This window comes from Netta rufina, assembly GCF_964035555.1.
Source record: "Netta rufina genome assembly, chromosome: 1".
Taxonomy (NCBI): Eukaryota; Metazoa; Chordata; class Aves; order Anseriformes; family Anatidae; genus Netta; species Netta rufina.
Window position 1 is genome coordinate 161,300,839 of NC_140123.1, and position 18,050 is coordinate 161,318,888.

Consider the following 18,050-nt stretch of genomic DNA (forward strand, 5'->3'; position numbering starts at 1 on the left):
GAACTCTTTGTTTTGTTTCTGTTTTGCTTTGTTTTGAAGAGGTGTCATATTTAGAAATTACTTTCAATTTTCACGTTTCTTGTTTTTAACTTCAGTTAAGACAGTTCTCTGTGAAGGAGGAGTACCACAAAGACCGGTTGTGTTTGTCACTCGGCCAGAACTGGTAGATGCTATTAAACAGAAACTGTGCAGCTTGGGAAGTGATCCAGGCTGGGTCACGGTTTACGGAATGGCAGGCTGTGGGAAGACTGTTTTAACAGCAGAAGCTTTAAGGGATCACCAGCTCTTGGAAGGTACCTTTATAGAAACATCTCTGTTTTTATAGATTGCTACAAGTATACACATATTGGGTGCGTATGATGAAGTATTTTTATGTCATTTTAAAAGTAATTTAGTATTTAGGTTGCTAAATTCCATAGATGGTTTTGAAATGTTTGCTTGCAAGTTAGAGCTTTCATAGCCATTTAGTGCTCTAGGACCACTAAATATTTTAATATTGTATGGAAAAAGATTGAGAATACCTTTTCACCATGGAATCTGCTTTGGTTTATGAGAGTAGATATACCCTTAATTAACCTGAAATTGTTATTTCTGTCAGTGTAAAATAATCATTTTAGTCTTTATTCCTTTTGGACTCTGCTTGTTGAGTCAGACTTTTACCCATGCTATGGGTAAAAAATCATGCTCAAAACATAACATAGATTTTAATAATGACACGTGTTTGTGGTGTGATTATACTAGTATTATGTTAGCTTACAGTTAGTATATCATAAATTAAATAATTTCCTAGTATTTTTTCTGCATAGGACACTTGGAGAAGAAAATGCAACTGAGATAATAGAAAACATGATGGAGGGATAGAGAATACATCATCCTCTGCTGCAGTTGACTCTTCTAGATGCTTTCTTACTCACTGTTTTGTAATGATTTCACATTCCAGCCTCTTTCTGAAGGGTGAAAACAATGAATGCTGAGTCGGAGTATCAGGAAGGTTGGATGCAGAAGGGGTTGTCAAGGATCAGGCAGGAATGCAAGTAGAGAGGAGGGGCAGCATAAGTGGCAGTGTGAATTCTCTGTGGGAACTTGCCCTACAGAGTCTGTTCCTTTAAAAATAAAAAACAGTAGTCTTGTAGAATCAACTTCCTGTGTTAATGGTGTTAACGAGTTTTAAGGTTGCTAGCAATTGACTTTGCAGTTTATATTTTAATTTAAATTGCATTATTGATTGCTGTTCTAATCTGCTATATATACTTATAGTTTTAAATGTAAAGCATGATTAACACTGTTGTTCCTGTCAGATTACTTTCCAGGAGGAGTTCACTGGATCTCTGTTGGAAAACAGGACAAAGCAGGGCTCCTTATAAAACTACAAAATCTGTGTAGTAGATTAGAACACGACTCTACTCTTTCACAGAGACCACCACTTAACATTGAGGAGGCTAAAGATCGTCTTCGTTTGCTAATGCTGCGCAAATATCCCAGGTGATGTCAGTAAAATGAAACATTTTTCTTTTACTCTGAAAGTTTTGTCACTTACTTTGGTCTAATCATCTAAAGTGTCTGTGTAATGTTTACATGTTTCTGTGTCTAAAAAAAAAAACATAAGAGAACATCCTAACTCTCTCATCTTTTGCTTTTCCTTTTTCTGTTTTACTGTAGAATTATTAAGGTTGGAAAAGACCTCCACCATCATCTGGTCCAACCATCCCCCTGCCACCAATGTCACCCACAAAACCATGTCCCTAAGCACCATGTCCAATCTTTCCTTAAACATCCCTGGGTATGGTGACTCCACCACCTCCCTGGGCAACCCATTCCAATGCCTGACTACTCTTTCTGAGGAAAAAATTTATCCTAATTTTTGAGTTAAGAGGAAGTTGAAATTGTTTATCTCAAAGTATATCTCTAGCTTGTGTCAAGCAGAATTCTGTTAAAAAAATGGAGTAAATATTTCTGATTTTCCTGACATCTTCTAATGGAAATAGTCTTTAAAACGATATTTATCAAGTGCACTTCAATTGCAGCCATAAATGGGTAAAAATTGGATAAAATGGTGAAATGGTTAAAGTAAAAGCAATAAATACTGAAAACTTTATTCTGGAGATACTTGCATTCAGCTTTCTAGCACACTGTTTAATGCCTTCTTAAGATACCTTACATGTTAGTGGAAGAAAATTATAAAGTGGTATGTTATTAATTCTGAAAATGTTCTTTAATAATTAAGATGAAATACTTGGTCTTATTACTAATGGTTGATCTGAAATTACTAATAGTTGATCTGAAATCTGCAATGTTTTTTCTTGTCCTAGGTCTCTTTTGGTCCTGGATGATATTTGGGATTCCTGGGTATTAAAAGCGTTTGATAATCAATGTCAAGTTCTTATTACCAGCCGGGACAGGAGTGTAACAGATGCTGTGTCTGGTAAGGAACAGTTTCTTATCCTGCACTACAAATCATGATTATATATGTATGCAGTTTGGTTTTGTGAGCTTTTAAAAGAATCTGATAGAACCTGTGTCAACTTGTGCACAAGTGACAGTTTCAGAAGACTGTTCTCTAAGACCTTATGCTCTTACATGAAATACATGTTAAATGTTATCCTAAAAGTTCAACATCTACATTGAAGAGTGCAGTGATTCTCAACAGGATAAATTAGGCTGTGTGACGCTGCTGCTGTTAAACTGATTACAGTATGAAGAAGTTGCTGCTATGATATGCACTTAATGCTATTTATTTTTTTTCCATAATGAAAACTTGAGATTTATTATACTACTTTCTACTATTCTTAGTACTAAGCATATGCTTAGTACTAAGAATAAAATACTATGCATAAAGTCATGAACCAGATCCTTTGCTCCAGATTTTTATCAGAAAATAATCTTCATTTCCACAGCATTCAAAAAAAAAAATCTTTTTTCATTTTTTCCCTGTGTTTCTGTGTCTAGGCAATAAATACGAGATTCATGTAGAAAGTGGACTTGCACATGAGAAAGGACTGGAGGTTTTATCCCTGTTTGTGAATATGAAAATATCAGAACTGCCAGAACAAGCTAACTGCATTATAAGAGAATGCAAAGGTATGATACTTTCTACTTTTTAACTTGCCATTTACCATTCAATGGATTTTTTTTCTTCTACGTTTTGACTTAGAGAAAGAGGAGGGAAACATTCCTTGATACTGTATCCCTTAAGTAAAACACATGTGTTTGTTGGATGCCTTCTGTTTCTTTAAACAAAGGTGTCTCATGATGATTTTTCAAGTAGTTCTTTTCAGTGTATTTTTTCCAGTATATTTAAAAGATGATAACTTAGTGTTTTTTCAGATGTCTGCATGTTATAATATATGCAAATAACATATTTTAACATGTTTTTAATAATATCTGCAGATAACATACTTTGTTCGTCTTCCATGTCTCAAGAATTTTACCAATGAATTGGGAAAATTACCAGATTTATTCAACTACTAAACTATTGAATTATTCCTTGAAAACCTCCAAGATTAACTTTATTTTCTTTCTTCAGGTTCTCCTCTTGTGATATCATTGATAGGCGCATTATTGCGAGACTTCCCCAGTCGCTGGGAGTACTATCTCAAACAGCTGCAGAACAAGCAATTTAAAAGAATAAGAAAATCTTCGTCTTATGATTATGAAGCCCTTGATGAAGCAATGTCCATAAGTGTTGAGCAACTGGATAATGATTTTAAAGACTACTATAAAGACCTCTCTATTCTTCCAAAAGATGTTAAAGTACCTACTAAGGTAACAACAGAAATGCAGTGTGGGTTTTTTTTTGTTGTTACTTTGTGTATATGTGTTGGTCTGTGGTCCTCGTGGACCCCATTCAGCTTGGGATATTCTGTGATTTTTAGTTAGAAGCAATGAATTAGTCATAAAATTTGTAACTGTGTATAACTTGTTTATTCAACTTAATAATTAATGGTAGATTGGGTCCATTGTTGTATCATGACTTTTATTGTCAGTAGTGAAACTAAAAAATTGTAACTGAATAAACTTGTTCATAATATTGGTTTAACATGCACTGCATATATAGCTCTTTAGTTAGTTGTGCTAACTAATAATTGAGCTCTCTGAGGGCTTAAACTCTTAAGAAATTCGTCTCTCTTAAGAAAAGATATGACCATCATAAGTCAGCACAAATGGACAAATGAAGGGTTAATTTGTATTATCTGTCATATACATAGTCTGGTATGAAAGAACTAGTAACTTACTGAATTTACTACAGTTTGTAAAATGTCCATAACTTTTACCATGTGTTTTGTTGTCAGTTAACACTTCTTTTATGATATTAGTTCTGATTATCTTTTCTGTCTTAATGTGCTTTTTTAGGTGTTCTGTATTCTTTGGGATATGGAAACCGAAGAAGTCGAAGATATACTGCAGGAATTTGTTAACAAATCACTATTGTTCTGTGATCGTAATGGGAAGTCATTTCACTATTATTTACATGATCTTCAACTTGACTTTCTTACAGAGAAGAATCGCAACCAGCTTCAGGTACAGTTTTAGCTAATCTACTTACCTCTAACTCTGTTCTCCCAAAGTTGGGCATTCACAAAATGTTCCTTTGTTAAACAGAATCTCCTCCTTTGACCTGCTAGCTACACTTCATTTGATGCAGCACGGAATATGGTTTCTGGGCTGCAAGAGCACATTGTCAAGTTTTCAATGAAATGTCAAGTTTTTCATACACGAGTACCCCAAGCCATTCTCTGGAGCCATTCTCTCTACTTGTTGCCTAGCCTGTGTTCAGGCTAATCTGAGAGAAGATTCTAAACACGTTGTGTCTCTGTCAAAGGTGTTTCCATCAGGACAGGGAGTGTTCCATTGATAATTCCAAAGAAATCAAGACCCTACCAGAATAGAAAATTTCTTCTGTAATACTGAGAAACGGTTTTTACTCCTTTTCTCAATTTAAGGCAGTGCTTGCAGGGAGATGTCCTAAAAGTTGGGCCAAATAAATTTATCAGTTTTGAAGGAAGGGGCAGAAAGAGTAGATACGAAGAAAAAGCAAATTGCTGGCTTTAGATTCACGTATGTTTTCTAGTCTTGCTTTAGTTCTACATATGTAAGGGTTGTTTTTATTGCTGGCTATATTATATATATATTGACTATATTATATTATATATATATTTATTGTTTATTGTAGTGACTCGAGAGCTGTTCTCAGTCTAAGAAGGAAGGTTATCAGCTTGCTTTTCTGGCTTTAATATCCGGAGACTGTTTCTGGGGAAAGCTTTTACAATAAGTTATATGTACAGTTTTTGAAGACAATTTTTTCTTATTTCATCTGTTGACATCTTATTTTGAGAAATAACAATAATATAAACCTCAATGCTAAAGTCAGTCCGTACTTTGGTATAGTATTCACTGAAGGTGTGTTTTGATTCATGTTGCAGGAGCTACATAAAAACATAGTCAATCAGTACAAGAAACATTACAAGCTTAACATGCCTATTCCATCTCAAGAGGATTGCATGTACTGGTATAACTTCCTAGCATATCACATGGCTGGTGCCAACATGCAGAAGGTGAGTTCTGTCTGGGTTTTTGTTTATTTTCTTGATTCCCCCACCTCTCTCCTTGATGCCTGCCCTTCCCGTCCAGGCCACTTCTTCCCTCTCAAACCTCTCTGCTCCCAGGCTTTTGTGTATATATACAAACAGTGAATGTAAGGTTCTTTAGGGTGTCCACTGATAATCACTGTCTATTACTATGTAAACTATTTTATTTCTACCCTTTGTCTTTTTGTCTTTTCAACCAGTTCATGAGAATATTTCTTAAAACAGTTTGTGTTTTTCTCTTTGTTTTCTCTTCCTGGTGAGGAGGATTTGATAAGAAATCTTCCCTAAGCTTTTCTGAAAATCCAGGCTCGCTACATTGTATGATAAAAGTAAATCGATTTATTCAGATGATTTGATTAGATCGGTGAAGAGAGATTTTTTTGTCTATAGAATTATTGTTACTTTTTCCCATTATGTCATATTAATTTCTGTGTAAATGTTCATTCTCTAGACTTCAGGAGCTGTTTCATGTTAGGCAGGAGTTAGATGGGCATATCTCTGTTTCTAGGATTACCTTGGAGCCTTTAAAAAAAAATTGCCATCACTTTCGCCACTTATTGTTTTGTAGGTACTAAGTTAGTATAAGATACAAACCATGGATCAGTAGTAGAAACTACTTTCTGTAATTTCACTTGGATCTCTTTATGCTTTGAATAGTATTTGGTGCTGGTGACTAATTGCTTTATTTCACATGCTAAAACTTTTCATCTGAACCTCTTCTGAAATGGTTTATCTGACTTGTATAGAATATATTTTGTGTACCTACAGGCATTTTCGAAATGACTGTGGGCTACAAATCTATCTTTTAAAATCATACTTATCTCATTGATTATCTGTCTTTTTGCTTTCAGTTTGTAAGAAAGATGTTTTTATAATTAGCCTTTTTATATTTTATAGAACTAGCATCTCAGAATTCTTTAGCTTCTCTCATTATGACTGTACACTTCCCAGAGTTTTCTGATCCCAGCAAGTATTTTAATACTTCTTCTTGCTTCTGTTTTTCTAGAGGTAGCTCTCATTTTTAAATTCAATGCAACTATAACATCTTTTTCTTACTGAAACTCTTCATTTGTGAACAACAACAGATCACTATTAGCAGATTGATCTTTGTCAGACTGGTCTAGAAGAAGCTTCTTTCAGAGTTGTATCATAAATCAGGTCTTCTATGCTACAGAAGTCAAGATTTGTTTCATCCTCCCCATTCCTTAGTACAACTAATCAGAGAAGAAACAATCCTTTGGTTCCCTATAATACCAAGCTTAGTTTTCTAAACCCAGAATTTTCATATCCATTCAAGTAAGAAGCAGGAAACAGGAAATCACATAACTTTTGAACTGGAGTCAATTGTACTCCAGTTAAAGTTGATTGTATATTAATTGTATATTAAATATCTATTGTGTTTTCTTGTGCTTTTCCTACTCTTAGGTAGATGCAGTCTTGGAACTCATGCTCTGAACTTTAATTTGTATTTCTTGTAGGAACTCCGTGAGCTTATGTTTTCTCTAGATTGGATTAAAGCTAAAACAGAATTGGTAGGGCCTGCTCATCTGATTCATGAGTATGTGGAATATAGTTCAGTCCTGGATCAAAAGGTATGTGAAAGGTAAATGATCAGTCTGTTCAAAATATGATTTTCTATCTTTAATTGCATGTTATTTATGTATTTATGGGAGTTTCTATAGAAAACTTTAAAAAATGAGACATACAGGCAGTATGAAATTAAACTTGCTTGTATATATTTCAGTCTATCATATGTACTTGCTAATAGAACTAAGTAGAACTAAATGCTTCTGTAAGAACATAATCTATATAGGAAATTAAAAAAGCAAAGTGCACTTAGCTAATGTATCCTCTGTATGTGTTACTAAATATTATCTGCTCTGTACATAGGATAGCATAGTACGTGAGAATTTCCAGGAATTTCTGTCTTTAAATGGGCACCTTCTTGGGCGACAGCCATTTCCTGACATTATACAGCTGGGTCTTTGTCAACCAGACACATCAGAGGTGTATCAACAAGCCAAGCTACGTGCTCAGAGTGAAATAGGAGCATTTTATTTGGAATGGATGTAAGTAGCAATAATCCGTCTGCTGATCTATTAATCCCTTGATTCAATACAATCATTTCATGTACAACTAAATATAGTGTATGGCTTTTATAAGGACTTTAAAAAGTACAATGTTTTTCATGGGAAAAGTACGTGAAACAATTTTCAGGCATTTGTGCGAGGAGGGAAACTGGATATGTAAAGCTACAAATTAGTAATATTTACACAGAAGTAAAGGAATATATTTTTTTACTCAGTGATTTGTTAATTTTGAATATCTATACAAAGATGAAATTGAGATTCTTTGAAAATTTAAAAATTTTTTTTAGAAAATTTAGAAATGCAGGGCAAATATTGTGTGTGTTTGCAGTACATTGTTAGATTTTCTAGTAAAATATGCACTTTAAAAAAAAAATAAAGTTATGTTAACTTGTCAGTTTTTTGGAAGTAGTGAGGTGAGAATACTAAAAGGTTTTGAAATCTCTACCCCAATTTGATATTTCTGGCATTTATATAACTTTTTGATGCTATAGTATCTTATTAAGTTATTTAAGGAAAAAGTATATGTATATAAATATTTTTTCAGTATAGCAAGTAGTCCAGTAGTCATCTGACCATGTAACTGTCAATTAGATTCTCCCGTTCAGTGTTTTTGTTCTGCAATCCTTGAGTTACGAAACAAAATGATTTTTGGGTAATCAGGGTAATAACGAGGCAGATCAAACCAGGCAGACTTGAACTCTATCATCACTGAATATTTGGTTATTTCATTTTGAATAGCTAACAGAATTATAACAAAAACAATTGAAAGATACATGCTTTAGAAGAGTCAATCTCCAGGTAGTTCAGGGCGTTTACTTTGGATGTAGGAGACTTAAGCTGAAATCAGCAGAATGAAGATGGATGACTTTGTCTTGAATCCTAGAACAGGGTTCTCAGAATGGTTTCTGGATGTGCAGATGAATAAGTTGTACTCTTGACTAGTAATTGTAGCCTTATGAGGGAAGAAGAAATGTTTTGATGACTCACTATTTTGCAGTGAAACTTGTTTTCATTCTAAAGCTCAGTAACCTTATTCAAGGTATTTTACGGATTTTTTTCAATCACCGAGCCTGAAGATTGAAGGTGGTGATCGTAAAAAACAAAAAAGTACATGGATTTATTGACCCTAGAAAAAAAAATCTTGTAACAATATATTCGTTACCAAAAATCATGCTATTACAGTGACAGTTTTCTGTATTAACACCTGGCTTAACAGGATGATTACAGTTGCTACTAATCCTAAGTCTTTTTTGAAGTGAGGCAAGAACCATGAAAAATGAGTCATTGCTGTAAAACTGAAATATTTTTCCTTAGATCTAAACAAATGTGTGATTGTTTTTGAATAAAATTCAAAGAGAAACTGTAGGAGAGCAAGAAGTCTTGTAAATAAGTTTATATTTGGACATAGCACATACCCCCTCATTAAGATGTCATGAGGAAGACTGTCTTGCACTGCAACAGCTGTGCACATGAAGTAGCATGTTAGTTTCTCATGCACATAGTATCTTTCATGGTTACTAAGCTTTAAGTGTTGGAGGGCAACGAAAATACTAAGGGAAAGGAGTAATTTGTGTTTCCCTTCTTCTGCATGAAGGCTGCGAGGCCAGTTGTTTCTAAAGCTTGCTACTCAAGATGTCTGAACAAATGTTATCTTTTTAGGGAGGATTTTGAATAATAAACTCTAGGAAATCTTACTCATCTGAAATCCACCGTCTTATCTTGCAGAAATAAAAAATCCTTGAAAAACCTCTCCCGTCTGGTTGTTCGTCCACATAAAGATGCGGTTTACCATGCCTGCTTTTCTCAGGACAGACAAAGAATAGCATCATGTGGAGCTGATAAAACACTTCAGGTAAAATGCCTATGCATGAGTGAAATGTAACGCTGTGTACTATTTTCATAACGTTTGTTAAAAGTCCTGTTGCTTTTCTTTTGGTATGAAGATCTTATGGATCTAGAATGTATTGTGGACATTGAAAGGGATGTATTATTACATAAATATCAAGTTGCATGTTTAAAATATTATTTTCTAGTTCAAAAACTAAACTTTGATATCAGGTTTGTACTCTAACGAGTGTAATACATCAACATGAAATACCTTTTAATGATACAAGAAAGCCCACAGCCAAAGAAATACATCCCAGCATGTTTCCTATTTGTTTGCAAAAATATTTCCCATCATAGTGGATTTTCTACAGAATTGAAAAGACAGTTACAGCTCTGCAATTTCCTTGGGATTGTAATGGATGTTATACTACTTTGGTGCTTAGTAAGTAAATTTTCTTATGTGAAAGAAATAAATCTAGGGATAAAAATGAGCCCCAGAAGTTGAGGACAGTAGTAGAGTGGAAACAGGTACAAAGTGCTTAGGAAGTGGATAAGGGGAGACAGAGAGGAAAGTGACTAATCCAAATTTGCCAGCAGTCTGCCTGGAGGGGAGCCAAACTGCTCTTGAGAAAACTAGCAATCAGCCAGCCACTAACCTGGTAAAGTATCCATATTCCAGACAGCCAAAGGTAAGGGTAAAGAGCAACTTTTCTGCAAGCCTTTGGTATTGTTTTGGATGCTTGATAAGTTCAGTACTAAAGTAAAAATACTAAGTGGCCCTTAGTTGCTGTTCATTTGCCTATTTAGTGTGGTGGTGTTCGTTTGCTTATTTTATTTGCTGGCTTCTGTGTGGCATCCACTTAAGGAGATGCTTGGTGGATGTACTAGTTTTATGCTCTGTTGAAGTTACTGTGCCGTGCTTCTGTCCTTCATGGCCTCGTTACTGAGACTGCTGTTTTCTGGTTTTTCTTGATTTTCTAGCAAAAAAAAAAAAAAAAAAAAAGGAAAATTTGTGGATTGTGACTGCATTTAACCTAAACTTACGTGAAAGAAAAAATTGGAAAATTAATAATATTTTTGCATTAACTTTGAACTTATTTGTGTTTTTCCTATTAGTGGCATGGAAATAAAACTAATGTTTTTCAATTTTTAAGACTACTACTACTGTTTCCATGGAATCAAATATAGGATTAGATTAAGAACAGATATTCCACAGAATTTACTGTAAATTTAGATTTCCTTTAATATCAATCTTATTGTTTTAACAAAGACCAACTGTTACATGGTTATTATATTCCTGTTTGATGAAAAAACAGTGGGAAACGTAGGGACTTCAGAATTGTAGCATCCTGAATGCTGCTGTAAAGAAGAGTTTGTGATTTGTTTATGTAACTTAGGAGTATGTGCCCTTGTAAAGGAAAGGATGTCTTGATTTTTTTCATGCTTGTAAAGCAAAATCTCACAATTTGGGGAAAAAAGATTAATTTGTAGTACTTCTTCCCAACTGCTTTTTTCTTCCTTCCAACCAGATCAAGACAGATTTGTGTCATCCTGTACAACTTCTTACTATTACTTTTTTTTTCCTCTTCCTTTCCCAAATCATCAGTCACTGCTAAAATTCTTTCTTTCAGCAGAAGAATATCATGATATATCAACCTGCAATTTGTACTTTTAATAACAGACTAGGTTTTGTTAATAGATATTTTGTGCAGTTTTCTTAAAATGAGTGAGGATGTGGACTTAGCCTAAAAGAGTAGAAAAGGCATAAATGTTAGAAGACTTAAGTTTAGACTTAGGCATAAAGGGTAGAAAAAAATAATTAATTAAACACGTAATGCATGCAGAAACTTTTTAAAAATATTTTTTCAGTATTTCTTTCCCTAAGAATTTCTATTATCTTTACAAAATCGAAACTCCAATTAAATGTTTTTACACGTATATTATGTTACCTTGAAATTATAAATGCTTTCAAAATGCAACCAGTTTAATAAAGAGCATAGAGATCTGTTTGAAGGAACACAAATTTAAATTTGTGTAGCACGTTTCAAAATTATATGCCAGTTACAAGATTTCTTTATTGTATTTCTTCAGGTGTTTAAAACAGAAAGTGGAGAGATGCTGCTGGAAATAACTGCTCATGAAGATGAAATACTCTGTTGTGCGTTCTCTGCAGATGATAAGTATGTAGCAACTTGTTCAGCTGATAAAAAAGTGAAGGTAAGGAAATGGAAAACAGACTTTTTTTTAAGTGCGATAGTTCCGATTTCAGTTTTAACCAATTCAAGCAGAACAGTCTTAGGACTAATTCTTTTTTTAACTGTCTTAAACCTGATGTTGAAAAACAAAATGAAAAACCTTATACTTGTTACATTAGGCATACTCTGTTAATTATAATGAAGCTATGTTAGTTGTAATTCTTTATGTATGATGGTTATTTTCCTTGTATTGTCAGGTGATTCATTTTAAGTAGAGCATAATGTATGAGTCCAATCCTGTTCATAACATGAATGCCCATAAAGCTTTTTTCGTATTATTTTTCTGTTATATATGAATTATTTGTTCATTTTTAAGTCTTCGGTATTGCAGCAAAACCTTGATTGATATTCTAGTCTCTCAGATTCTAATCTGAATGATGATTTTTCCCCTTCCCCTTTGATTTCTAAATTGTTCAAACACTTTGCTGTGAAAGTTTATATAATTAATAATAAGCTAAAACTGACTTTTAATAAGACCAGATCAGTCCTATTTGGTCACAGACTCTTTGTCATTAGAAACTTTGACTGTAGATACTGTGTTCTGGTTCTTGAAAAGTGTATATATCTCTATTTTGGCAACATTAGTAGAAACAATTTAAAATTACAGCTTTTTGTGTCTAAATATATATATACATGTTTTCTATTTCTCTTCCAAACATTTCTGATGTGTAATTGAGAATGCTTTAGGACATTATTTGTATTCCAGTGGAGTTTATATATGTATATTTTTAAATCAAGTACACTGAAAATATTTTAAAGCGTTATTTTTCCTTCAATTCTGTCTAGATCTGGAATTCAAGAACAGGCAAGTGTATGCACATATTTGAAGAACACACAGAGCAGGTCAATTGCTGCCAGTTCAATAACAGAAGTGGTCAGTATCTTTTAGCCACGTGCTCAAATGATACTTTCATCAAAGTAAGTGGAAAAGGTTATGATTAGCAGCATAAAAATAACCACAACAGACTAATTGTTGTTGTATAAATGTACTTCAAACATTGTAAATTAGTTTTTTTTTTAACTTAAAGAAGAGATAAGGAAATAGATCAGGAGTACTTACTGCAGCTCTGTCACTGGATTTCAACATAGGAGAAATGTTCATGCTTAGTGAAAGAGAATAAACAAATCCTTACTAGTAGGGTACAAAGATGGAGACTTTTGGCAAGACTTTTAGAGGGTGGAATGGGAAAGTTTGGGAGTGGAATACCTGATTAAAAATGAAATAAGAAAAAATGAAGCAGAAATTCTAAGATTTTAAACATTTTGAATGTTTAAAAAAACATTAGGAAAAGAACAACGAAACAAACATCCAACCTGGATGCTGAAGGATTAAAAGGTTTACCTTATGGAAGTGTAGCAGGTGTAGTTTTTTTTTCTTTTCTAAATTCATAGGGCATAGTAAAGAAATAAAAGTGGAAGCCAACAAATAAGAATAATCAAAATGAGATTTGTCAGGTTAGCCACCTGGCATTGTTCACACTGGGGGGCATTATGTGTACAGAGAGAGCAGAAACAAGGTAACTGAAGTCTGTATTTGAGGAAGGAGGAAAAAAGGAGATCGAAGGATGACCTAAGCTGTTGGATAAGGGTAGAATTTCACAGCACAGTTGGGCAAATCAAATAGTTAACTGGCACTGAAGATGATGGACCTACTGTGCTTGCAGTCTATCTTGCATTTATTTCAATGCATGTACTGATCTTACTCTGCATGGTATGGTTCAAGGAGCCAGTTCTGGTGGGATTGGTTTTCTCTTCAGTTCACTGTAGTGGCTTCACTCTCCAGTGTCAGTACAAGAGAAATGCTGGGAATAGACAGTGAGGCGTGGGAGTTTTGGAAGGGGCAGGAGTGCCTTTTCCACTTGTAGCAGTCTGTGAGATGTTTTAATTGTAATGTGAGATCTCATCTGAAGCATTCTGACAGAAGCTTGTGTTTGTGTAAATTGGAGTTAAAATAGACTTAAGGAGCCAATATCAAGATGAAAAGATCAGGCTTTTGTGCTGACCTGGATGTCCTGAGAGATACATTTGTTGTCAGAAACTTACATCTTGGACCAAACAGATTTAGAACAAACCTGTTTAAAATGACCACTCTCAGGCTGTAAACGTGGCTGAAGTTTTAGACAGTTCAACAGTTTTCATGGGGAATGAATGACAGAACTGAAATATGCACAATAATAGAACAGAGTAGTAAAATAATAGTGGAAGAGACCTGATTGTTTTCAGAGAACACTGTCCAGATAATTGTTCTTGCTTTGAACTATCACTTGAGCAGTCAAGTGTATTGCTTTTATATAGGAGAAGGGCAAGAAATTTGGAAACAGAAAGAAAGTGTGGGCTGTAGGCTTGGAAAACAGTCTGTGTGTGCACGTGCCCTAAACACGTGGAATGTTCTTCTATCTTTATTAATAAGGTTGCAGTAATCCAAGAATAACTTGAGAGATTTCATTTTAGTTATTGTATATAAGCTACGTAATTCTGAACTTTGAAATTGGAAAGAAAGGCAAGACAAAGTTTATTCTTCAGTCTGAAGAAAATTTCAGTAACTTTGTTTGATAAGGGCCTTATCCTCACTGTACAGAATAGTCTATATAATACTGATGTGAATAATTTTCATGCAAGCTAGCAAACGGAAATAAATTGTGGGGGAGCCTCAGACATAGCGTAAAGTCTGTGAGCAAAAGTAAAACTAAGTAAAAAGGTAAAAGGTAAAACTAAGAAAAAATTGTTGAGGATTTGGTTGCCAGTGCACTTTAAGAATGTGAACTGTGTGAATCATAGAATCATTCAGGATGGAAAAAGCTTCTAAGATCATCTGTTCCAACCTTTAACCTAGTACTGACATATCACTGAACCACGCTACTACATGTAGTCTACATGTTTCTTGAAGACCTCCAGGATGGTGACTCAACCACTTCCCTGGGCAGCCTATTCTAGTGCCACACAATCATTTCAGTAAAGAAATTTCTCTTTGAACAGAAATTTCTCTTTTCAAATTTATCTTGGAATAGTTCACAAATATAATGATATTTATATGTTTATTTCTTATGCAGCTTTGGGATCTGAAGGGAAAGTATTGTAGAAATACGATGTTTGGTCATGTAAATTCTGTCAATCACTGTAGATTTTCGCCAAATGATGAATATGTTGCCAGCTGCTCAACAGATGGAACAGTAAAGGTACACAGCATATTTGTTAAATCAACTGCTTGGTTTGATTTGTTTTTCATAAAATGCAAAATATGCATAAGAAAGTTCTGCATTTGCATAATTAGCTTTTAATGAATTAAACTCTGAAACAGTTGAGTATTGCTACTATTTTTAATGCTAAACTTTGAAAAGGCTTGTCCATTACCAGAAAAAAAGTTCGTTGTCTACTGCTTAAAACAAATTCTACCTAGCTTCATTTTGAATCCTTTACTTTACACCATTTTTTTCTTTTTGAAAAAATGTACGTGGCTAAGAAAATGGGTGGAGGGTGTTTCAAAACTTACTTAAACAAAAAATGTTGATGTGTATATATATATATACATATGTAAATCTTTTTAATTTTAGTTGAAACATCTGTCATCTCTGAAAATGAACCATCAGTAAACAGAAGTATTAAATGTAATTTGTGCACTGTTTTCCCATGTGTGCACCAGAAAAGAATTTGAGAGGGTTTTGTTTTGTTTTTTCTTAGAATGTAAGATTTGTTTTTACTGCCTTTGGCTGCAACAGATCTATGCTATTCCAGAACTGCAGTTCTTAAAACATTAAATATCTGTAGAGTTGCTAAAAAGAAGTTGGGAAAGAAGGGTTGCAGTAGCTGTTGTCATTCAGAAGGAAAGTTGTGGTGGAGGATACAGACATCATAGAATCGTAGAATATCCCGAGTTGGAAGGGACCCATAAATATCAAGTCCAACTCCTGGCACCGCACAGGTCTATCCAAAAGTTTAGACCATGTTACTAAATGCACAGTCCAATCGCTTTTTAAATTCAGACAGCCTTGGTGCAGTGACTACATCCCTGGGGAACCTGTTCCAGTGTGCAACCACCTTGGTGAAGAACCTCTTCCTGATGTCCGCCCTAAACTTCCCCTGTCTCAGCTTAACACCATTCCCGTGGGTCCTATCATTGGTGTTTACAGAGAATAGGTCACCTGCCTCTCCACTCCCCCTTGCAAGGAAGTTGTAGACCGCGATAAGGTCCCCCCTCAGCCTCCTCTTCTCCAGGCTGAACAGGCCCAGTGCCCTCAGCCGCTCCTCATACGTCTTCCCCTCTAGGCCCTTCACCATCTTTGTCGCCCTCCTCTGGACCCTCTCCAACAGTTTAATGTCCTTTTTGTACTGTGGTGTCCAGAACTGCACACAGTACTTGAGGTGAAGCTCTAGTTCATTGGCAGGTGTCTCTGTGAAATTAGGGTACAAAACTAGATGTATACCAGATTTCTCATTGTGAGTGAGTTTTATTAAATAGAGTTGCAGAGCAAATGTTATTTTTGTTTTTATTCTTTTGCCGAGTAGAGGTTGAGACGGCCATCTGGGCATATGAATATTTAATGCCATTTGTTGATTGGGGTAGTGGAAAAAGCAGAGGGTTGTTTTGGTGTTCCTTTCTGTTCTCTTCTATCTTTTTTTTTTTTTTTTTTTTGGTGGTGGTGGTTTTTGTGTGTGTGTGTGTCTTCCTCATTTTCCTCCCTATAAGTGATTGGGAGATAGCTCTTCCCTGTTGTATTTTTTATCCTCAGCAGTAAAAAGAGATATCATGTATTTTCTATATTTTTTTTTTTCTTGAAGCTTTGGGAAGCACGCTCAGCAAATGAACTGAAAACTATTGAGATAAAAGATCTCTTCCAAAATGCAGATGAGCAAGATGATGTGGAGGTCTTAGTAAAATGTTGCTCTTGGTCCAGAAATAGTGACATGATTTTGGCCGTTGCCAAAAATAAACTCTTGGTAAGTATCTCATGTTAATAATTTTCTAGAGGTAGTATACTGCTATCTAGTTCAAAACTATGAATAAAGATTATATTATAGGCCACCTAGATGTTTCAGACATAAGTTGCATGGCTTTAAGTGTGTGTTAAGTAAAAATATGTGGGTGACAAACATTGACTGAGAGAAATACATTTTAGATTTGAAGTTGTATGCTGTTGGTATATAAACTGTTTGTAGTGAAGTAATTTCATCTATGTGCTAAATATTGCAATTATGTGTTCACAGCTTTTTGATGTTAAGACAAGTGATTTGTTAACACAAGTCATTGTAAGTCATCACAGTACAATCCAATATTGTGACTTCTGTGCTGGTGATGAGTTAGTAGCAGTTGCTTTGTCTCATTGTTCTGTTGAGGTAAGTGATTTGATTTTTTTTTTTTTTTTTTTGCAGTAATGTAAAATGATACACGTGTCTGTATTTGTATGCGTTTTAACTCTGTATGCAGAGTTCAAACAAATCAGCCCTTTTAACAGGCTTTCAACGTCCTTCATTGTTATAATTTTTGTTTGCTTCTAAAGTATAAAAGGTAAATTAGGAAATAATACTTGAAAGCTATACATTCATCTTAGTTGTATATAAAACCACCAGGCTACTGTATGTATTTAAAGTTACTGTTACCACTCTGCGGAGTGTATACCTTCCCGTTGCTTAATTCAACACAAGCAAACAAAACATGCTCCTCTCCTCCTATATGCTGTTATAGGATGTGGCAGTTCACTAAAGAGGAATACAACAGCTGAAATAACTTTGACTAGCATGGCTAACTAAGCCTGTACAAGTATCAGGGTTTTCTGGCTCTTTGTTTTGTTTTTGTTTTGTTTTTGCAACCTACTTGGTCTGAACAATATGCGTTTTTATAATGAGTGATATTTGATATGTGTTGTTCTTTCTATTTCTTTATTTTTCCCCCACCTCATCTCTTATAGTAGTCAAAGAGGTTGCTGATTCCATTGCTCTGACCATCAAAATATGATAAACAGGCACAGTTCTCATTACATGTCTGATTTCAGTGTTAAGTAAGAAAATACTAGAAAAAATAGTAATTAAGTATACTTCTAGATTTTGCACTATTTTCCCTGAATATACAATCTAAATCCACTTAAGTTCTTCTTTCATATTTTTGTTGTAGTTATGGAATATTAAATCCTTATCAAAAGTAGCAGATTGCAGGGGACACATGAGCTGGGTTCACTGTGTGACATTTTCCCCAGATGGATCTCTGTTTCTGACATCCTCTGATGACCAGACAATACGAGTAAGATCACTTTTTTTTAAATGTCATTTTGTGTATGTGTGTATAAAATTGTTGTTATAAA

The 18,050-nt window shown here is 34.5% G+C and overlaps 1 protein-coding gene across 4 annotated transcripts in view; it reads left to right on the forward strand.

Moving 5' to 3' along the window:
- The window catches only part of APAF1 (apoptotic peptidase activating factor 1), a 34,753-nt gene that overhangs the window by 3,870 nt on the left and 12,833 nt on the right, over window positions 1-18,050 (forward strand). For 2 of the 4 annotated variants that reach the window (XM_084290980.1, XM_084290981.1), the window contains 16 exons: window positions 96-293; window positions 1,299-1,482; window positions 2,310-2,422; window positions 2,947-3,078; window positions 3,524-3,762; window positions 4,351-4,518; window positions 5,421-5,552; window positions 7,064-7,177; window positions 7,476-7,654; window positions 9,401-9,527; window positions 11,594-11,719; window positions 12,544-12,675; window positions 14,808-14,933; window positions 16,534-16,692; window positions 16,960-17,088; window positions 17,864-17,989. In XM_084290980.1, coding sequence (XP_084147106.1) covers window positions 96-293; window positions 1,299-1,482; window positions 2,310-2,422; window positions 2,947-3,078; window positions 3,524-3,762; window positions 4,351-4,518; window positions 5,421-5,552; window positions 7,064-7,177; window positions 7,476-7,654; window positions 9,401-9,527; window positions 11,594-11,719; window positions 12,544-12,675; window positions 14,808-14,933; window positions 16,534-16,692; window positions 16,960-17,088; window positions 17,864-17,989 — 2,384 coding nt within the window. Of the gene's footprint in view, window positions 1-95; window positions 294-1,298; window positions 1,483-2,309; window positions 2,423-2,946; window positions 3,079-3,523; window positions 3,763-4,350; window positions 4,519-5,420; window positions 5,553-7,063; window positions 7,189-7,475; window positions 7,655-9,400; window positions 9,528-10,099; window positions 10,192-11,593; window positions 11,720-12,543; window positions 12,676-14,807; window positions 14,934-16,533; window positions 16,693-16,959; window positions 17,089-17,863; window positions 17,990-18,050 lie in introns of those variants that run through there. The other 2 variants (XM_084290982.1, XM_084290983.1) reach the window with 2 other exon arrangements.